This window comes from Pipra filicauda, unplaced genomic scaffold (genome assembly GCF_003945595.2).
Source record: "Pipra filicauda isolate LSUMZ 115617 unplaced genomic scaffold, ASM394559v2 scaffold95_size2449627_pilon, whole genome shotgun sequence".
Classification (NCBI taxonomy): Eukaryota; Metazoa; Chordata; class Aves; order Passeriformes; family Pipridae; genus Pipra; species Pipra filicauda.
Window position 1 is genome coordinate 1205110 of NW_024105153.1, and position 22705 is coordinate 1227814.

General features: G+C 44.3%; 1 protein-coding gene across 1 annotated transcript; it reads left to right on the forward strand.

Moving 5' to 3' along the window:
• The first annotated feature begins 51 nt into the window (after positions 1-51).
• ACO2 (aconitase 2) lies at positions 52-22390 on the forward strand. Its single transcript, XM_027722722.2, has 18 exons — positions 52-135; positions 5873-6015; positions 7094-7352; positions 9447-9539; positions 11490-11648; positions 11849-11999; positions 13306-13410; positions 13672-13763; positions 14047-14152; positions 15193-15350; positions 16404-16477; positions 17147-17258; positions 17451-17573; positions 17780-17935; positions 19896-20087; positions 20908-21040; positions 21347-21468; positions 21887-22390. The coding sequence occupies exons 1-18, from the start codon at positions 100-102 to the stop codon at positions 22028-22030; spliced, it is 2358 nt and encodes a 785-aa protein (XP_027578523.1). The 5' UTR covers positions 52-99; the 3' UTR covers positions 22031-22390.
• Positions 22391-22705: the final 315 nt, after the last annotated feature.

Here is a 22705-nt window from a genome sequence, read left to right on the forward strand (position 1 = left end):
CCAGGACCCGTGCGATCCCGCCCCCGCGCGCGCGCCGGAGCCGTAAAAGGGGCCGCGTGACGCCATCGCGGCGCGACTTCATCTTTGTCAGTGAACAAAATGGCGCCGTACTGCGTGCTGGCGGCTCGGCTTAGGGTGAGCGGCGGCGCCGGGCGGGAGGGGCGCCGGGCGGGGCGGGCGGCGGGCGCCGCGGCAGAGACAAGGGTACTGCACGCCAGGCAGCCGGGAGTGCGGCCGCCCGCAGCTTCCGAGCTGGGCTGGGCCGTCCCCGTCTCCGCGTGTAGGTCAGCGTGTCCCCTGCGCGGCCCCGCGCCCCGTTTCTATGGCGATGGCGGGGAGGCTGCGGTGGCGGTGGCGCGACCGCTGCCCGGGCCCTGGGGCAGGGCGTCTCCCGCCGCTGGGCCCGGCCGTCCGTCAAGGTGAGCGCAAGGTGACCGGAGTGGCGGGGACGCGGCCTTGGCGCCGCCGCCGCCTCCTCGCTCGCACGGACCCCGCGGCGCTGGGCTGGGACCGCGGTCAGAGCCCCGGGCCCAGTGGGGCGGAGAACCCGTGGGCGTGGGGCCTAGCGGTGAAATAAAAAGCCTTTTCCCGGGGCATGCATTTTTTATTCCTCGTCTTCAATTGCTTCCCCTTATCAGTGTGGAGCAGCACAAGGTGACTTCTTGTTCGAGCGAGCTATATTTTGGCTACTTGGCTTCAAAAATCCTATTTTTAATATGAACAGAGGCTTCCGGGTGACAAAGGTACCAGGGTCTCTATATCAACGGGACCTAGGAAGGCTGGAAAAGCAGATGGGACAGGCACACAAACTGCTCTTATTTTCCAGGGTGGTAATAATGTGTCTCATAGGTCTTCTCTGTCATGACCTCTAAGACTCACATTTGCCTGTAATATGAACTTGCCACAGAGATTCCCTTCCTTGAGAGATTGCTGTGTTTGATATGTAGTCAATAATGAAGTTTTCATAATTTTTTAAAACCTGGAAGGCAAATATCACGTGCAGTAATTTTTTTTAGGGCTGCTAACAGGGATATGGTTGCCCCCCTTAGTGTAGAGCATGTGATAAGGGCAGGCAGTGTAACTTCTCAGTTTGCCACTTGTGACCTTGGCCAATGTGTTCCCTTTTCTTAGGGAGCCAAAGTAAGAGCTTGTTTGGCTCTTAGTATTCTGAAAGTACTTTGTGAATCTAAATTCTGGTTTTTTATTACTTCCTTACTTTAGAGGTAGGTATGTTAGGAAAGTATAGCTTTTTTTTTTAATTTATTTAAGAAAAAGTCACAGAATAGCACCATTTCAAATATAACTTGGTATATTTCTTCTTAATTGTTAAGTAGCTTCTAGTTTGTACTTTGAACAGAAATGACTACTCATAAAATGAAGGCAAGTCTTTTATTAGGGTAATTAATTGGTTCTCATTTTGTGGTGTGACACTGCATGAGAACGAGCAGTCATTTGCTAAAAATAATGTGGTATAATGTAAAACAAAGGGTGTGCTGGCACAGTCAGGATGAGGAATTTAGTATTCTGGGAGGTTGTCTTCTATTACCAGGTTCAGGATGCATGTTTTCTTCCCCCTCCCCCTGGTGACGGACTAAATCTGTGATGGTAATCAGATATGCTTTTAGGTGATCTCTTTAGGAGGCAATATTTTTTTGCCCCTGTGTAGCTGTCTAGAGGTTAATGAATATGAGCATCATCTTGCCAATCACTGTGATAGTGCCAGCATTGACCATGGCACATGTTATTAACATTGGTTCTATCCACCTCCTGTCCTGGAACTGTTTTGGAACTGGAGCTGCATAGAAAGCTTCCCTCTGAGGGAAATAAATCGGAATTAACCCGATTTGGTCTGAATATCCTATTTAAAGTATAGTTCTAATAGCCTGAAAGGGTCAAGATCTTTCTCCTGCCTATCTGAGGTGATGCTTTTAGTAGCATTCCATTTTTCGAGCCACGTTGGCTGAGGATTGATTTAAAGAGAGGAGTGTAAAACTCTAAATTGCCTGAAATATCAGCAGTTTATTGAAGGCATCGTAGGTAAGTACTGAAATTATGTATGAGTAGCTTTGCGTATGCTGGCAGAAATCAGTGTTGGCCTGGGCTAAACTGGTCTTCAGAACCATAATTTTTGGTTGCTCTTTGGAGGTGGGTCTAGAAAATTAGACTGCATTTACAATTTGATTATACCACTCTGCTTTTCTTTTTAGGCTGAATCGTGGTGAATGTTGGAAACTTGGCCAGAGTTCGTAGATCAGGGAGGATGAGAAAAAATGGTATTTTGGGTTTCAGCTGGGATTTCTAGGACCAATTTCCCAGTTAGGAGTGTACGTAATGTGGTTGCTACTCTTTTGAACATAAGCTTTTGCTTACTGGACTTGTCTGCCTTATCAGCTGCGAAAGTGCAAGTTAGTTTCTGAATTCAGACTCCTTTTGCATCTGGACCATTCACTGTGTTGAGCTAAATGTGAGATAGCTAGGTTAAAATCTGTAAAGAGAAATGTTGGCTTCCTGACAGAGACTTCAAAAATAATGACCCATTTCATAGGCTGGCTTTCTTGTGTCTTTTAAGGAAGCTTTTCACCTGGTAAAATAGCAGTAGACTAAGGAGCCCTGTAATGATTATTGCCACTTCTTTTACTGAAATCTGAACACAGACATTCATGCTGGGATGATGGATTCAATGCCAGGTAAGAGGAGATCACTTGGCAGCTGTTTGGTCAGCCTGGAAATTCCTGGATAAAAGGGAAAATGTATAGATTACTGGCTGCCTGCTTCCCTTGGCTGTTGGTTGCCAGGTGCTTCTCACTAAGTAAAAAAGCACCACGGAAGCCCCTCAATGCATTACTACATTGCCTCTCGCTCTGGGAAGAGGGAGGGAGAATGAAGCTGGGAACTGTCAGGCTTGTGACTTTTCCCTTATCTTGCAGTTCTGCCAAGATTTAAGTTCTGCCAAGTTCTATTTCTGAGGATGCAATGGATAAAAAACCAGGCAGAGAGAATAGACAAGTGTGATGAGTGATACACTGTGGATTCTTTCTGAGGAGAGATCAGACTTTTGAACCAGCCAGTGTATGCTGTTACTTGGTCGTGGTGGGGGAACCTCAGGCTTGCTGGATGTCAACATGAGAACAACCATATTGAATCAAATTAACTCCCAACAGAGTAGAGATATGGGATTAGATTTACATCCCAGTAAAATGAAGATAACACTTTTTTAATAGGTGCCTTTTAAAAGTCTTATGTAGACAAAAGTGATTCTCTAGTCTCCTGAAACTGATTGACCTAGGTGATGATTTTCCCCCAGTCTTACTGGCCATTACAGAAACACACCTTTGGTTTTCCAGACTTCTCTTGCCAATTTCCATGTCCAGACAGAATCCCTCACCTTAAACACGCTCCCTTCCTGCTTCTGGTAGCCTGCAGTTATGGTCAAGCAGAAGTCCATTACTTTGTAGTGCTAATTCTGTGAGTACCAGCTGAGTATTTATTTAGTATTTGAATAAACAATACATTTCATTGTGCTATTTCGTGAAGTAAAAAGATACATAGACATGTATGTTCAAGTGAAAGGATTTTATCTCAGTTTTGTTTGAAAACTTTCTTTGTACCTCTTTTTGGAGACCTTGCTTCAGATTCTTATTATAATCAGCTTTGGTCCCAGGCAAGACTAAGATGCTATGAAGGTGCTGCCATTACTTTAATTTGCGTATCTGTTCTTCTGTATGATGAAGTAAAAATAAATTACTGCATTAAACCAAAATACGTTTCCTGGTCTGGGCAAGAAATTATTTTTCCGTGAACAGTGATTAAATCCCTCAGTGTTTTTTCCAGCCACTTCAGCAGTTGGAGACTTTCACGAGACAGTGGATATCTTGTGAGGTAAAGACATTTTCACAGCATTAATCGTGCTGGGTAAATGCTTAAGTTAGGGGGGAAAAAGGCAGAACAAAGCAAACATAAAAGTTACGTGGCTAGTAGGTAAAGTTCAGCTTTACCTAGTAGGTATGTTAAACAATGAAAAGCTGGGTGGTGTTTGATTTGGTTTGGTGTTGGGTTTTTTTTTACCTGGTGGAAGAACAAAATGTCTCAAGTCTGACACCTGTGACAAATTCTGGAAGCTCTAAGCTTAAAGTGCAGTACAGTGAAATTTGATGACTGGGTTTCCCTTGCACTCTTGGAGGAGCAGTGCCCTCTTTGTACCACCAGGTTCACATTCTTCAGATATCCTTTCATGAAAGTGGTGTGCAGCTGCTGTAGGTGTGTACTGCTCCTACCAAAAGCTGTGTGTGTAATGACTTAGGATCGTTTGGTAAAAATGCAAATGGCACCCTTACTGCTGGTGTGCTGGCTAGTGTGATCTCACCTAGCTTTCCTGAACTTCTTATTGTGAAATATGCTAACAAATGTTATCGAAAGGACAATAAAACAAGAGACTTGGCTAAAAGTTGGTGGTATCTCATTGATTGTGATTATTTTGGGCAATGTTCTCAATGCTGGTAACAAGAAAATTGGAAAAAATATTGACAAGGAAACATTAAAATGCTTGAACAGATCTAAAGAATTGTCTGGTATTTTTGATAACACAGAACCAGTGGTAGGTATGATGATTGTGTTCTGCACAAAGAATATTTACTGATTTACAATCATGCACACAAAAGGGGTGTTTAGTGCAATACCACTGTGTTTATTAACCTGCACTTATCAAAACCTTGTAACGCTGGAGTAGAGAATGAACAGAAAAAACGGGATTTAGATTAGTGTTTAATTCTGGAGGAGGAAGAACTCTGAACTCTTGTCTGCAGTCTGTTTCCAGACTTCTAATGCTGATGACTGAGACTTTCAAAGGATGTAAGAAATGCATGTGCCAAATCCTTGGAAGTTTTCATGGAGGCTGCCCTCTGACTCAGTTTTCAAAGCTGCGTGAGAGCTTTTAGCCCTGGGCACTGACCTGTCTGTTTCAGGTCAGGTACCTCACCATAGCCTGCCCTTCTCCTGTGTTCCAGGAAACTGTCTCACTGTGGAGGCTGCCAAGTGAAATCGGGGCTTTTTTTTCATGGCATTTTCTGTTTACGTGTTCAGGTCACAGTATAGTTCACCTGTTGTGCAGTTAACTCACCTGTAGGGTAAGTGCAGGGCTTTTCTCAGTGGAAAGGTGAGGGTGCCGCTGTGAGAGTGAGGTAAACAGCACCTTGATCTGTGCAGCTGGGTTGGTGAAGCTGATGTGTTTTTTTTTTCTACATCTTGCCTCTCTCCTGCTCTGTGTTACATTGTAGGCCAGGCTTGTACATCCAAGTCTCTCTAGCTAGGGTTGAAACACAGTTCACCTTGTGTGGAAATACAGTAAACTTTATAACAGTATGCAGGGACCCTGCCTAGGAAACTTAGTATGTGATGGTGGAACAGAGGGGTGTCTGCTCAGACCCATGCAGTGTCACCTTCCAGTCCTTGAATGTCAGGTCAATGCCAGTGAGCAAATACAAACCAAGGGTTAGCTTGCTTTGGAAATGACGTCTTTTCTTCTCCACCGTGGCTCTGATATGTCAGGAGTGTAGCAAACTGGTGTTTAAGAATTGTTTCAGCATTGCCTGAAAGCAGATTTCTCTCTTGAAAGCATAAGGCATCTGGTGCCTTAAACAGAAATGTAAAATAATGTAGTAAATGCTACCTGTTCTGGGTAACCTGGTGTCTCACTGTTTAACATAATACACGGTATTGTATGATCAAATGTTCATCAAGTGTCTTCAAAACCTTTGCAATTTTTCTGTTCCTCAGCCTGCAAAATCCCAGTAACAAAAACTGAAAAACACTTGGTTTATTGATATGTTACAGGAATTCTGTAAGGTTCCAGTGCTAATACTCTCCTTTTTTTCAGCATGCCTTGAATAGTGGGATACGACGCTACCATGTTTCTCCTGCCCTGTGCCAGCGGGCCAAGGTGGCCATGAGCCACTTTGAACCTAATGAATACATAAATTATGAAAAGCTGGAGAAGAACATCAACATTGTCCGTAAGAGGTAAGAGTGGAGAAGGGAAGAAGGGAGGGGTCAATGTGTTGAATTTAGCTCTGCAGTGACAGGAGAGGAGAAAAAAAAAAGTCATGGGGCCCTGGCATAGGTAATGTTTACTAGGGAGAGCAGCTTTGAGCAATGGCAGTTGTAAATGTATTGAAGCATGAGTTGTAATGTCTCCACGTAGTAGTGGGGCACTGCGCAAGGGTTGAAGGTTATGATGAAGCATTGCAACATGCAGAGAACCAGGCCAATGCAGAGGAGGTTCTAGAAAGGACTTTGTCCTCTTTGTTTAATGCCCTCGTTGAGGAGTCTTCACATTGGCCCTTGCCCCTTTCTAGGGCAGCAGCGTGTGGGCAGTGGTCATTATAGGATAATGCTTCTGTGCACTGTGAATATTCTCAACAGTTAATGTTCTCCTATGTTCCGCTGTTAAGCATGGAAAGGAGGGCTAGGAATTTGTAGCATATGTAAACATAGTGACCTTAATCTGCTGATAGAGGCTTGTGTGCCTGTTAAGTTCATTCCTGCTCCACTTACCTTGGCAGTGGTTTGTATGACATGTCCTTTGGTTTTTGCATCCTTTGTTAAATGCGGTAGTTCTCATTTCAGGTTGTTGTCTCGACTTAGCTACTTCCCAGAAGATTGTACTACTGACATAAATAGATTCCTCAACTGATACAGCTGCAGGATGAAAGGTCTGAGGTCACAAAATTCCACTTAGATGTACTTGCTTGCTGTGGGATCTGGTATTTGTGAATTGAGTCTGACCTCTGGATCACCTCCACATTTGCAGTCCTGAAGTATAACTCAGGAAATTAGCAGAGTCGATGCTTCTTTTACAGTATAGGAAGATTAGAAAAGAAAGCATAAAATGACACAAATTGATATACTTTTGAACTTTCTGAACTGAACCATTTAGCCATGTACCAGTTGATATTTTAGTGCTGTAAGAAAAGCATACAGGTTTCTGTATGTTAAAAGTCTTAACAGTCTGAGCAATATAAGGAAGTGTTCTGTTACATGCTTAAAAGGGCAAATGTTGAAGTACACAAGATACAGATACTAAAATTATTCTCCCCAGGCTTGACCGCCCCCTGACCTTGTCAGAGAAGATTGTATATGGACACCTGGATGACCCAGCAAAACAGGAGATTGAGCGGGGCAAGACCTATCTGCGCTTACGGCCAGACCGTGTGGCCATGCAGGATGCCACAGCTCAGATGGCAATGCTACAGTTCATCAGCAGTGGGCTGCCAAAAGTGGCTGTGCCTTCCACAATCCACTGTGATCACCTCATTGAAGCCCAGTCAGGTGGTGAAAAGGATCTTCGAAGAGCTAAGGTCACTATTGCAGAAACTTAACTTCTGTCTGCTTGAAAACCTCCTTACAGTTGAAGGAAGAGCTTATTTTAATTTTTTTCCCTGGAGGACAGCCATGAGTCAGATATGGTAACAGATTGTCTGTGGTGGTCAGCTCTGTAGATAGGTGAGATGCACCAAATAAACAAAGTGGATCTTTGGGAATTTCTCAGCTGAGATTCATCCATTACATGATTTAAAGGACCATGAATGTAGGAAAAGCTAGTCTTAAGCTGTTAATGATGGAAGCCCAGATCATGTATGTGTTCTGGAGAGAGAAGATGTTTCAGCTAAAGGAAGAGAAACGATCTATTTCAAAGGGAAAAAAAAAGGAAGACAGATTACTCTGTGTTGCAGTATGGCAGTGTGAAAAACTTACTGAACATGTCTGCATTGCACTGGTGTATCCTGTGAGGGGGAGGCAGGTAGTTACTTTCCCAAAACATTTGCTAGTGATTCTCTGAAGAGCAATAACTGAAGCATGTGCGGCTTTCAGGGCTCGTGTGTGTAAAAGCGCTGAGGATGTTGGTTTTTATTTGGGAATTTCAAAGTCTTGTTTGTTCAAATGATGATTCACTCCCTTTTTTAAATTTCTCGCTCACTGTTTTACTGCTTATTTGTCCCCAAAGGGGCTTCTGTAATATATAGACAAGTTCATCTCTGTCCTACATACCATGATGCATCTGCCAAGGAAATCTTGTCAGAGCCAGGAGGAATTGCACCTTGAATATTGATACCAGAATTTACAAACAGTGAACAGGGGTCAGCTGCATTTTAAGATTTTAGTCCATATCTATTCTCAAAAACTCATGGTGTTGAAGTAACTGCTTCCGACTTTCTCCTTCAGGCCACAGTAAGGCAACTTATACCACTCTGGAGTGAATTTGGGGAGTTCTTGCTCTGCTTCTCTTAGTCCTAAGTTGTGCTATTAAGAATTTGAGACTTACTAAATCAGACGGTTTCTTTTCTCCCATTCACCTCCTGTCTTCCCCTTTCCCCTATTCCTGCATTTGTTCTCCATAGTGCAATTATATTCACTGCAGCCCTGAGCTGTGTCCCTCCTTTGCCATCCACTCTGAGCAGAGCAAGTAAAGGTCCTGCTGCCTTCTGACTGGGTTCTGCTGCTGCCAGTTGGCACATAATGAATGCTGGCAGGCCAGAGGGTGGTTTGGATTTGCTCCTGGCACATCAGCGTGCTTTACTAGGGGAAGGATGCACAAACAGTGAAGTGACCCGACTCCCAGTGGAAAATGAGGCTTAAAGAACTGCTGCTGCCTCATGGGAAACTTCAGCAAATGTGTGCTGAGACAATTCTTCCATTATCTTGTTTCCCCTTTCCCTTTATTCTGAAGCTTAGCTGCATGAGAACAGTCCTTAAGAAACTCCTCCTAGTGCTTATCTTATCTCCTCTGCCACTCCTCTGCCAAGAAATATCAGGACATAATAGTGTCATGCTTCCTTGGCAACCGTGGTTTTTCTCACAAGCAATTTTCACGGTGTGACCTCCACCAATAATGGTGATAGTGCAGCAAGAAAGGCAGCATTGTGTAAGTCTTAAACAGGGGACTTGGTAGAATGAGAAATGACGCTCACCAACTCCTCTGGTAGCAAGCAACTTCCAGTTGCATTTCTTAATCTGTAAAAATAAAGCCGGAATACTTATCTAAGAGGTTTGAAGTGTCTCCAAAGCATCTGTAAAGGAAAAGGAACACCTGGTAGAGAAGGAAGTAGGGGCTAGAATAACCCCTGAGATAGAAAAAATGAGCAGAGCATTTTTAAATGCCTTTTGACAGGGTATTCCTTGTTGGCTGTTGCTGTTTGGAATTAGAAACTAAAAAAGATGCTTTTAGTAGAGCTACAGGTGGGATGGAATTAAATGGCCTGTTACAACTGTGTGTCAAACTGTCTTAGTTCCTTTTGCTTTTAAAAGTGTTGTGCACCTCCCTCCAGCTGCAGCAAAACTCTGGAGCAAACTACAGACAGGCGTGTGAGGGAAGGGAGTGTGTTTGAATGAGCTTTTGATGTATGGAAGAACAAAATGTCTTACTAATGCTCTGTGTTTCCCTGTGTGAATAGGACATAAACCAGGAGGTGTACAACTTTCTAGCAACGGCTGGTGCCAAGTACGGAGTAGGATTCTGGAAACCTGGGTCGGGAATCATTCACCAGGTAAAGTGTGTGTGTGTTTGCAATCTTTGAACACGCAGTGACTCTTTTTATGGTGAAGAGAGAACTTAAGTGCAAACCCTTAAAGAATTTCACCAGCTGAGGGAAACAACTTGCTTTCCTCAAGGCAGGCGAGGTTTCTTACTTGCTCTCTCTGTTAGCTTGACAACAGTGGGGTTTTTTTTAAAGGTTATTTTGGTCAAACTGTAACCTGATGTGTGATTAGGTAGTGCCAGCAGCATGCCATGTGAATCACAGAAGCTTGAAATACCTTAACTGCTTGTGGGCTGGCTCCTCTTAGTACAATTGGAACAGTAAGGTGATGCCATCAGGCTGGTTCCATGGGGTTAATGTGAATTGCTTTCGGTGCTAAGGAGAGCAGCCCTGGTAACATACTTTTTTTTAGGGTTATTATGTATGCATTTGCTTCCATAAAACCCAGGAGAGTATATGATGACACCTTACTTTTAAGTACTCAAGAATGGCAACACATAACCAGTTGCTATGTGAATTTGAATAAAATGCAAAACAGTTTCCAAGTCTGAGATTCTCTTGTTATTGCACTTGGATCTAAAATAAGTATGACTGTCCTAAGATAACTTACCACTTAACGAGGCTTTTTTTTTTTTTAAACAAACACCTCTGTCAGGATTTCCCTAACTTGCTTGTGGTTGATTTACTTTGTGGGTCCAGTAGTCATTTTTCATTGTTCCTCTGAGTCTCTGGCAGTAAAAGTTGAAGAGCAGAATGAAGCAAAAGTGGAGAGGAGAATGGATGACTGGTAAGCATCCTGTCAGCAGGCAACTTGTGACAAGAGTCAAGAACTCTCTCCTACGTTTTCTTAGCTACAAAATGAGTTACTAAGGTTACCGTAGCTTAATGTGATGCAACAGGTGAACTCTTCAAAAGGTTGTGGGAACATCTCAGGTAATTTGTGCTGTGGAACCACTCGTGACATTTGTCACACGGCAGCATAGCTCTGTGCAGTGGCTACCAGCTTTCTTATGGCTGACTTTGGATGGAGAAAATTGGTCACGTTGCATAGCTTCAGAGTCCAACTCTGGCAAAGCGAGGTCTTGAAAGTGACCTTTCTCCCACAAATGTATTAATGTGAGCTACAAACCAGTGAAGCTGAAAGTTGTAAAAGCAAAGCCATGGTCTTTTTAATTAAGGATCACCTTAGTACTGTTCAAGCTCTTCTGTGATGCATGTGCTATGAGTTCTGTGGTACTCAGAGAGGCTGTCCTTAGTGTTGGTGTGGCACATATGCAATGAGAAGTTCATCAGCTTGAGTTCTTCACTATGTTGCTACCACAGAAAACATTTTTTTTTTTCATTAAATAACCATTTTGTGGGTTTGTTGGTAGTTGAAAAGTCTTGCACGGAATGACTAACAGCAATAAGGGAAGGGCAGCCTCTTGGTGAGGGATTCTTCTGTGTGATTGGGTTTTGCCTGGCATCATGAACTGGAGGAGCCTATTGGTATTCTACTGCTATGGGAGCATAAAGGTGATGGAAGGTCTTTATATATCCAGCCTAGCATTGGATAAGTGAGCTGACTTGCTCAGCAGTTTATTAAGGGTGTGGAGACTATGGAATAGACTCTTGAGCCTTAACAAAGGCTAACTAAGGTGGCACCTTAGCAAAAGCCTAAACTGGAGGGAAGTATTCTTCTAGTGAAAAAAATAAGAGATTGTTCTCTAATTTTTTTTATTATCCTGGGACAAGCAAGAATCCTGAGGCTGAGACTTGGTACCTTGTGCTGTCCTTACATTCTCCACAAGGAGTTTGAAACAGAAGAGAATTTCCAATCCAAACCAAATTCAATTACTTTCTTTTACTGAAATCTACGAATACAAACTGATCTAAACTCTTGTTCTTGTCTTCTTTCTGGTTGTCTTCCCCCTCCTTTCCCAACAAACAAGCAAGCAAACCATCCATTTTTATTTTCAGATCATTCTGGAGAACTACTCCTACCCTGGAGTTATGCTGATTGGCACAGATTCACACACCCCGAACGGAGGTGGCTTGGGAGGAATCTGCATTGGTGTGGGTGGAGCTGATGCCGTGGATGTCATGGCAGGAATCCCTTGGGAGCTCAAATGCCCAAAGGTAGGAGCGCAAAGAATACCAATCTTCGATGTGAAGGGTGAGATGTGTAAGGAACATTGGTTTTCAACCACTGTATATATAAGGCACAATATACCATTGCAATCTGAAAGGAATATACCCCACAGGAGAACTATATACCATTACCTTTCTGAAAGGAAGTGACGTCAGTATTTTTTTTTTCCCCCATTAATGTTGCTCAGGTTATTGGTGTAAAACTGACTGGCAAGCTCTCAGGTTGGACTTCTCCTAAAGATGTGATCCTGAAAGTGGCTGGCATCCTCACTGTCAAGGGTGGAACAGGCGCCATCATTGAATACCACGGGCCGGGTGTGGATTCAATCTCTTGCACAGGTAAGACAACACAAATCTCTTACCTGAGAGGAGTGGTGTTGGAGCTGAGTGTTGAGTGTTGGAGGCTGAGAAGGGAATCAGGCAAGAAGGACTAAATGTTCTCCCTTAGCCTGGCCCGGTGATTCATATGCTGCTAACTGGGAGAGTTGGGTGAGCATGGTGTAACACAACAGCACTCCCTCTCAGTGAAAAAGTGGCTTCTCTCCATTAAATCTTCTTGTGACTTTAAGAACATGGGATAGTTAATTGTGAAGAATCCTGTAAGGTGGTACATCAGGATAAGAGTAAGGGTGGAGGTATTCCAGTATATACTTAAGAAGATGGAGATGCCAGAGATAAAGGATGACATTTTCATTTCAGCCTAAAATATGCTGTGAATAGAAAAAAGAAACAGGTTAAAGGGAGTATATGTGTGACAACTGCTAAACAAAAAGCTTTTTAGAAAAGGGAGGTGGGCAGAGGATAGACCAGAAAGAAGCAGTTTATAACATGCAGTCATATACTAGCTAATTGTGGGTCTTGGGTGCTGAATCTGAACCAAAATCTGAGCAAAAATTGTAGTTCTCTGTAATGTGCTAGCTAAGATCAAATTACAAGAAATAGCTCTTCCTTTGGCTTGAAGCACAGCCTTCAAGCTGGACTTCTCTTAATAATTTGCCTGACTTGGCTACAACTCGGAATATTTGGTTTTACAAACTGAGAGCAATTAGGGATTTTTCTTCTGTGAAATCAGAGGACTTTGACCTGTGGTATCTGTTCCTAGCTTGTTAGTTGTAAGGCAGCAGCTTCTACGATTTCATTGCTGTGTCCTTGAAAGGCATGGGTGATCCCAGTGCAGTGAGCAAACATTTGGGGTTATTTTACTGTGTTCTGTCACTGGAAGCATTTTATTCAACCCATTACATTTCTCACAAATGTCTGGCTCCTCCAGTAAAGATAAATTAGATGGTAGGAAGGGACAGGGCACCCATTGCAGGTAGCAGAGACACTGCTCACTGCTGTAAATGTATTTAGTGCTCAGTGCAGATGGGGGTTCCCTGTCATCCCTTCCAGTATCTGCAAGAATCAGTATGACTTTCGGCTCCTTCCTTGCAGAAAAGTCTGGTTGCAGGCACTGTATCAATCAGAATTATTAGAGGCTGAGCCAGCCATTACATTGCCAACATGTCCTCTCAGCTGTGGATTTATGTGGGAAATGCCGTGATCCCTCTTGGCTTTGCTGTCTTTTCCATGTACTGACTTCTGGACAATTGGATGGCCTGGGACTTTCTTACTGACCCCGTGGTCGCTTCTCCCACTTCTCTAGGAATGGCAACAATCTGTAACATGGGGGCTGAAATTGGAGCTACCACATCGATCTTCCCGTACAATGCACGCATGAAGAAATACTTGGGCAAGACTGGGCGAGCTGGTAAGAGGGGTTGGGGGTTTAAGTGGGTAGAAGTATGGGTTCAAGTGAAGGTGTGTTCTGGGAGCAGTATCTTCCTATAGTGGTGTCTGATGTGACTTCTGACCTCATGTGGTCCTGTAGGTCATCTGCTACAAGTAGAGAGCCTGTAGATAAAGTGGCTGGGGAAGTAAATGGTGGACCCCCCATGTTTAGCTTTTCCAAACTTTTTCTTTTCTCTCACATTTGCTGCACTTTTCAGATCCCCCTTCTTTGTTATTCCAGATATAGCTGCACTTGCAGAAGAATTCAAGCAACACTTGGTACCAGATTCTGGTTGTCATTATGACCAGGTGATAGAAATCAACCTCAGTGAGGTAAGGCCTTCTTTCTTCTTGCCATCTTGGATGTTGTGACATGACTCTGCTTTGTGTGAATGAGGACCAAGCTGGGAGTTGGATGCAATACCCCTGGCACTGTACTAGAACATGTAAAATACACTCAGGTCTGCTTCACTGACAGCTTGTGCTCCAGTGTTCGTGTAGGAGAATCCTATTTAAACAGCTTCCAGATAGAGCTATGAAAGGAATTGATTTGCTGCTGTGTTTTGGGGTTATTCTTTGCTACTCTAATTTCTGACTTTGTCACTGTTTCTTAAAGCTGAAACCACATATCAATGGACCTTTCACACCAGACCTGGCGCACCCTGTGTCAGATATTGGTGCTGTGGCAGAAAAGGAGGGCTGGCCTGTTGATATCAGAGTTGGTGGGTAGCATTTGCTCTTTCCTCTGCCTTCATACTTGTGGCGTAAATGTTGCTGTCTTGGATCCAGTCTTTTCATTGCTGCTGTATGTCCTTTGACTTCGGTGCAGTGTCATGTCTTCATGGCCATATTTGCTGGAAAGACTAGTGACTGCCTAGACCAGGTGTTTAGGATGAGATCAGGGATAGTAGGAGAGATTTTAATCTCAAGAAGCAGACCAGGTTTTTTTCCATTTTCAAAACTTTTGAATGTTTGGGTTGACAGGAATGATACCTGTTGAAGAGCACTTCAGTTAAAAGTCTGCGCCATGGATTTGTCTGTTGCAGAGATCTGTCAGGAGCGTGATTGTCAGCCCTCCCAGCTGTTGGCTGTTGAGCTCTCAGGACATAATAAAGTTAGTACTTTCTGTCCTAAAGAGCAGGCTTGGAAATTCACTTGGAATACTCACTTTTGGGATGGTAACCTGTGGGTTGGCTTCTCAACTTTTGCTCACTGGGGGCATGAAAAAAATGGAAATACATTGTAAAGCCACACCCCGGGTGGGAAATGTATTATTCAACAGTGTTACAAATGGGATACAGTTACAGCAGCTGTAACTGAAAGAGAATTTATATTTTGCTGGTTAGCACCTGTCGGGATTGTACCGTATGTCCTCATGCGGTATTCATACTGTAACAAAGCATGCTTTGCTTTTCATCACTTCCTCCATTTCTTGCCATCTTGGTTTGAAATCTTTTCTGTCTGTGGAACAATACCTCTCTCTGGTAATTTGCATAACCAAAGTGCAAGTAAGTGACACTCAGATAATAGTGACAAGGTAGTGTGTTTGACCGTGCAACCTCCAAAGCTGGACAAGGGATCGCTTGTGACCACAGTATATTGCTGGATGGCTTGGCAGTGTTAGTACCTGAAACCCTTTCAGATACCTTGTCAGCAGAAAAGGTGGTTGTCCCTTGTTTTTTCTGCAGAGAGACAGGTCAGGGAGAAGCTTCCTAATACCAGGGCTACAGTAACCACCTCCCTTTTCTGTCAAACACCACAGGCTTGATCGGCAGCTGCACCAACTCCAGCTATGAGGACATGGGACGCTCTGCAGCTGTGGCAAAACAGGCACTAGCGCATGGATTGAAGTGCAAATCAAAGTTCACAATCACGCCAGGTTCAGAGCAGATCCGTGCCACCATTGAAAGGGATGGTTATGTGAGTATGCCTGCTCTTTACGCTTCCAAACAGTAAGGGTTAAATTCTTCAAGACAGTACTCAAGGGTCCTGAGGTGATAATGGAAACCTCTCAAACTTTGTCTTCACTTATTGCTGGAGGCACAATTACTGTTGTAGTGACTAGCCTTGTGCTACTGTGCTTGTGGGTCCTGCCATCACCTTGAGAGTGTTTTGATCTGATATTTTTACTACCTGAGTGTAACAGGATTAGAACTGAACAGAGCTAAGACAGTTATCAGGAACTGAGGCCCTGAGGAGATAACAGTATGCACAGCAAGGGATGCCTCATGCTCCTGGGATTCTGTAGGTGGCCATGGCTGACAAAGGCCTGCAATCCAGTTTTCTCATTTAAGAACAGTTTAGGAAGTGAGCAAACTGTTTTGTTGGAGGGTGATTCCCAATTTGGACAAAACTTATGGCAAAACTCATATTTGATTTGAAAGAAATGTTTTTGTAGAGGAACCATTACCTACTTTCTTCCCTTTTCTGGCAGAAAATGATGTTTTAATTATTTTTCTATTTAGTAAATGTTAGATGCTGTCACAGCACGGGGACCAAGTCTTCACATGTGGATATGTCCAGCCAATACTTAATGCCTCCTCCAACCAAGTCCACAGTCATGCCTTTCTTTAACAGCTCCCCCCTTAACTGAGTCATTTGCTGAGTGAACTGAGCAGGCACACACATTTGCCTGTGCTGTGGCCAGTTCTGTCCTTACATGGACAGGAAGTCTGTAGGATATTAATCAGACCAGACACTGCCCTTCAGTCAAATATCTGCAAGTAGCTGGATTGCTCAAGTTGAAGCAGGTAGAGAATGGGAACGTCGTGGCAAGTCGTCCTATGCTCTTCCCTACTGTTAACTTACACCCTTACTGAGGTCAAACCCCATATATTTATAAAAGTGACTCAAAACAAACGAGAATTTTTTCACGCTTGGTGCTTTTTGTTAGTGTCTGCTTCCCCTGAAAGAGCAACCCCAGAAACTTATTCCAGATTTTCTACCAGTAACAAAGTTGTTCTCTGCCCCCAGGCGAAAATCCTGCGAGAAGTTGGAGGGCTGGTTCTTGCCAACGCTTGTGGGCCGTGCATTGGCCAGTGGGACAGGTAAAGTGAAAGACAGACTTCACTCCAGCTTTGTGTCTTTTAGCTCTTAAAGTGCTCTGTGAAGCCAAATGTGACTGTAAATACAACACACTGGGAATGAAACGTTTAAAAACCCACTGTCCATAGCTGTCTGATATGCACTGGAGGAGGAGAAAAGAAAGACTGCAGATTTATATTGAGCCTTTAAGTGAATAAAGCTGCACAATGGACACACGTTCTGGAGGCATTTTATAGTAGGCAAAAAATGGGAAGAGAGATTCGTTGTCTGTGAGAGGGTGGGCTAGAGGTTGTATGGTCCTTTTAAAATAGGAAAAATAAATTGGTCCAACTTCAATCATTGCAGTAGCTGGAAGAAAAATTCCCAATAGAAGGGATGGGAGACACATTCTCATGTGGCTTTGTCACTGCTGATGGTGGGCTATCCAAAGGCAATGTACTTAGTTGTTTAGACAGTTCAACAGTGCTATGAAAACTACTCCAAGAATCAGTGACTTGGGTTTGCACTGTACTTTGTTTTGAATCTTTGCTTAAGGAAGAAAACATGTCCAGGCACCAGTTCATGTTCCTAAAAGGTAGTGCTGCCAAAAGCAGGCTGGGGGATTTTAGCAGTGAGACATCTAGAAGCAGTATCCCATTTAGATCTGATGAGCATGTTTGCTTCTTTCACAGGAAGGACATCAAGAAAGGAGAGAAAAACACAATAGTTACGTCCTACAACCGGAATTTCACGGGTCGCAATGATGCCAATCCAGAGACTCATGCATTTGTGACCTCTCCAGAGGTAAGAAACAGCCAGATGAGGGGCCATGGAATAGGTAGGGTGCCTGGGGAATCAATTCTTGTGCCTACAGGAGAGGCCCAGTGTGGCTTGATTAGTAGCTTGGCTGCTGGCTTTGAGTCTATTAGACTTAGGACTTTCAAATGAAGAGATGGGGGTAGAATACACCTTTAAATTTGTCACTTTTTCTTTCAGATCGTCACAGCCCTGTCCATTGCTGGCACTCTAAAATTTAACCCTGAGACAGATTACCTGACAGGAGCAGATGGGAAGAAGTTTAAACTAGAGGCACCTGATGCAGATGAGCTGCCCAAGCTGGTAACTGCTCGGTCTGGAGGCGGAGGGAGGAAAGGCCTGACAGTAGCAGCATTTTATATGTACTGAGAGAACTTTCATGCACTGACCTCTTCCTTGATGTGCAGTGTTACAGCTAGAATGGGGGCAGTTGCCTGTATTGACTTGTTCTCTTATGTGCTGTTGTTGGGGATGGCTGAGGCTGATGATTTTCCTTTTTTCTTTGGAAGGAGTTTGACCCAGGCCAGGACACCTATCAGTACCCTCCCAAGGATGGCAGTGGGCAGCACGTGGATGTGAGCCCCACCAGCCAGCGCCTCCAGCTTCTTGAGCCCTTTGATAAGTGGGATGGCAAGGATCTAGAAGACATGCTGATCCTCATCAAGGTCAGGAACCAAGTGGGGGGATGCCAGCTGTGACAGGTCTGCTTGAACAGAGGTTTGCACAGAAGCTGCTAAAAGCTTTGGATGTGCCTTTGAGCTGTCTCTGATTCCCTCCCCTACAATCACATTGTTATGGAAAGTGAACCAAGGGTCTTCCTTCTTTCCAGGTGTTTCCTTTTGATACTTCTTTCTGTTATAACTAAGACTCCTCTCCTTTGGGCTGGTGGTTAGCTAATACCATGAAAAATGAAGCTTGTTATAGCATGTAATACGATCCTGTCCATACCATGCAGTCTGCAGAATTTGTCCCAGTTATAACCTGCAGCAGAAAGGTGGATGGGTTCTTTAATTAGCATCTTTAATAACTGACTGTTCTAAGATGTATTTTGTCTGAAATGGGGTCATTGGGAACTTCTCGTCCATCACTATGCATGTTGTCTTCCCACTTTATAGAAATTACTTCATAATAAAATATTGCAATTTGGTCTTTTAATGGAGACGGGTTTCTCCTCTCTGCCTGAGGTGAGTTAGGAGGATGAAAACTTCAGTTAATACAGTGATGGGTTCTGAAATGCAGTCCCTTGGAACTGACCTTTGGGAACACTGATTTGGCAGAGTTGCAGGTACTCCCAAGGGCCATACTGAGCTGTGCTTAAGTTTTGGACAAGGCAACTCCTTTGCAAGCACTTTGAGACCTACCAATTGGAAGGCCATTATCTCTGGTTGGAAATTCTGTTCTTACAAGCTGAGAAGGCTTATGTGCAGTTTAGAAACTTAGAGGATAACACTTGGCATCTTGCTGAAGTCCCCCAACAGGGAGGCTGAGCTGTAGGAGGAAGAGCTTAGTTGCTTTTTATACCTGAAAAACCTGCTGCTGAGTGAAGTGAGGACATGGCAGGAGATGTCATGGCTAAGCTAATTTTTGTAATTTATCCTTTGGAACAAGGCTGTTCTTCCTACCCAACACAGGCAGAATGACCACTGTTTTCTGCCTCAGGAGTGCCTTGATTCTTTAACAGATGTGCTTGTCTTGGGTTTGTGCCTTTAAAAAGAGAGGTGATGATCACAGAGTGGGTAAGATTGGACAGGACCACAGTGGGTCATCTGTCCAACCTCCCTGCTCATGCAGGGCCATCCTAGAACATATTGCACAGGATCGTGTCCAGACAGTTCTTGAATATCTCCAGTGAGAGAGACTCCAGAACCTCTCTGGGCAATCTGTTCCAGTGCATGGTCACCTGCGCAGTAAAGAAGTTCTTCCTCATGTTCAGGTGGAACTTCCTGTGCACCAGTTTCTGCCCATTGCCTCTTGTCCTATTGCTTGGCACCAGTGAGAAGAGCCTGGCCCCATCCTCTGGACACCCTCCCTTCAGATACTTATGGACATTGATGAGGTCCCCTTCAGTTGTCTCTTCTCGAGGCTGAACAGGAGATGCTCTAGTCCCTTAATCATCTCTGTTGCCCTCCATTGGACCCACTCCAGGAGTTCCATGTCACTTGTACTGAGGAGCCCAGAACTGGACACAGCACTCCAGATGTGGCCTCACTAGGCTGAGTGGAGGAGCAGGATCACCTCCCTTGACCTGCTGGCAGTGCTCTTCCTAGTGCACCCCAGGATACTGCTGCCACAGGGGCACACTGCAGGCTCAGGGATAACTTTTTGTCCACAGGATCCTCAGGCTCTTCTTTGCAGAGCTGCTTTCCAGCAGGTTGGCCCCCAGCCTGTGCTGGTGCATGGGATTATTCTTGCCCCAGGTGCAGGACCCTGCATTTGCCTTTATTGAATTTCAGACAGTTCTTCTCTGCTCACTTCTCTGACCTGTTGAGGTCCTTCTGAAGGGCTGCACAGCCCTCTGGAGTATCAACCACTCCCCCCAATTAATGCTTCACAATTAAAAGTGTTGAGGAAGGGTCAAGTACGCTGCTCCATCCTAAGATGTTCTTCTCTTGTACTACCCTTTAGGTAAAAGGGAAATGCACCACTGATCATATTTCTGCAGCCGGACCGTGGCTTAAATTCCGTGGCCACCTGGACAACATCTCCAACAACCTGCTCATTGGTGCCATCAACATTGAAAATGGCAAAGCCAACTCTGTGAGGAATGCATTAACCCAGGAGTTTGGCCCAGTCCCAGACACAGCCCGTTACTACAAGGTGAGACGTTCCCCTGACACATCTATTTTAAGAGGACATTTACACTTTGGGCAGTGTGTGCCAAGAATGAGGATCTCTCCCTCCTGCTCTCAAGTAACAGCAGCTGTGAATTCCCTTAGCACTGAGGCTTCTTCTTGGTACTTACTCTGATGATTGCAGTTCCTGTAGGAGATTCAGTCCCTATCTGATAGGGGAAAGAGGGAGGAGGATCCCATGACTCCGAGGTGACCAGAAATCATAAACAAAAGAGGAAGAACTCCTTTATGCTCTGCACACCTCACAAGGCATGGGTGTTATTAGGCTGTAACTAAATCTTGCCTCCTGGAATGTTTCATCTGTGACTAGTCTAATGTTTAAACAAGTTATAATCTTATCCCCTTTATTCTTTAACACTTGGCTTTGAATCTCAAGAAATGTCCTTTTGCCCTCTGGACAACTTGGCAGTTGTCTCAGATTGGCTCTTCCCATAGAGAGAAGTTAAAATTTTCCATATCCCTTCCAGAAGTAGAGCAGAGATCTTGGCTGGTGCGAATGTTGGTCTGGCACAGCACTATGGAAGGAGAGGTGGCAGGAAAAGGAAAGAAAGGATTTGCTCTGGATCCCAAGGGCAATCCTCCTCGGATGGCAGTGCCTAACTACTGTGAAGCACTTAATTCCTTTATTTCTCTCCTTTCTTAGAATTGAAGGGAGCCTTCTGGGAGAAGGTGTCATAGCACAGCAATGTCAGTGTAATGCTCCAATTAGATGTGTGGGTGGATATTTATTGTTAATTCCTCATTTGTGTGGCAGCAAAAATGTAAATCTGTGCCTTTTGTCACAGAAAATGGGTGTCAAATGGGCAGTTATTGGGGATGAAAACTATGGTGAAGGATCAAGCCGGGAGCATGCAGCACTGGAGCCACGTCACTTGGGAGGCAGGGTCATCATCACCAAGAGCTTTGCCAGGATCCACGGTGAGTCACACTTCCCCTGTGGTGTGTGTAAACAGGATGTGTTTGGTTTGAGTGGAAGCAGTTTACCTTGTCCTAGGGCTCAACACCTACAGGCATGAACCTTACCTGCTGACAGATGGCAGGGTCCCTCCTGTCAGGAGTCCTGTTACATATCTAGTTAGATATGCCACAAACAGAGGATATGCTGATCTTGCTACAAAGATAATTTTGCTGGAATGCTACTCCGAGAAGCACTGGGCAGCCAGAAGGTAATCCCGCTTCCCTGCAGTGGGGTGTGACAAGTGGTTGGCGGTTTGTTCTCTGCAGAAACCAACCTGAAGAAGCAAGGTCTGTTGCCTCTCACTTTCGCTGATCCAGCAGACTACAACAAGATCCATCCTGTGGACAAGCTAAGCATTGTGGGGCTGAAAGACTTTGCACCTGGAAAGGTAACTGTCCAGTGTCTTGTCATGCATTTGTGGGCAAGGATGTGCCACTGATGGGAACAGTGGTGAGCTGCGTGCTTGTGAGGCAGCACTGGCACTGGTGGGCAGTGCAACCTCCCAGCCAGGCAAGACACAGTGGCCTGGGGGGCTACAGGGCAGGTCAGAATCAGACTGTGTTGTTCTGAATAGTGATGAGATACCCTTGTATGATACTATGAATTTCTGGACTTGTTGGCTTAAGCATGAGTGTTCCCTACAAAAAACTACACCCTCACTTTTTATGTTAAGACCTACCGTGAGCTACAATTTTCCCTTTTCAGCCCTTTAAAAACATGTAGGAATTTTCCTGTGAGAAACTTCAGATAACTTGCTCCCTTGAAAGAGAAGGGAGGGTTAAATAAAAACTGTCTTCTTCCTTTAGCCTCTGAAATGCATCATCAAACATCCCAATGGGAGCCAAGAAACAATCATGCTGAACCACACCTTCAATGAGTCGCAGATCGAGTGGTTTCAGGCTGGCAGTGCCCTGAACAGAATGAAGGAGCTGCAGCAGAAATCAAGCTAAGTGCGCACAATGCCCCAGTGCACTGGACTCGATTCAGCTTTGGCATTTTCATGAAAGTGCAATTCCATGCCTACTGTTGGAATAAATGTCTGATCAAATGTAACCATAGCTTCCTTTTTGTTATGGTACTTCCTCTTCACTGACACTATGAAAAGGGAGTGCAGCTAGGCTTACTTTCATCTTTTAAGTTCCCCAGCTCCCTTTTTCTATTTTGGCTCAGTTTCAGTTGTCCCACAGTTATTTATATTTGGAAATAACCAGCTAGGGTGGGTTTGTCTGCTCAGTTGGTTGTTTTCTGCCCATTCACTTTACTGATGGCTAAAGACTTAAAATGAAAATAAAGAATGTGACCATCTCTTCTGCCATGTGTTATTGTATTCATCATCCTCATCCCTGTCACTGTTGCTGTGAGGGTGGGAAAGAATTTCTTGTAAATTATGGCTATATGGAGGGGAAAAAAAAACCACAACAAAACAACAAACCGCAACAAACAGTAGCTCCACATGGTAATAAAAAGAGCCCTCACAGCTGTCTTGCACTGTTTAGCCTACTGCAGGCTCCACTCGTGGCCATCACCACCTTTCCCACTACATTCCTGTGCATTGCAAATCAGTACCGCTACTGCAGCAATGACAAACTTGCAAGAGCACCTGATGTATCTGCCCTCCCAGCACT

Bases quoted from the DNA above. Each gene is read 5' to 3' on its own strand.
- ACO2 (XM_027722722.2), top strand. From the start codon at position 100: ATGGCGCCGTACTGCGTGCTGGCGGCTCGGCTTAGG. The intron at 16,478-17,146 runs GTAAAGTGAAAG...CTTCTTTCACAG, and splicing joins TGCATTGGCCAGTGGGACAG to GAAGGACATCAAGAAAGGAG. The intron at 21,469-21,886 runs GTAACTGTCCAG...TTCTTCCTTTAG, and splicing joins AAGACTTTGCACCTGGAAAG to CCTCTGAAATGCATCATCAA.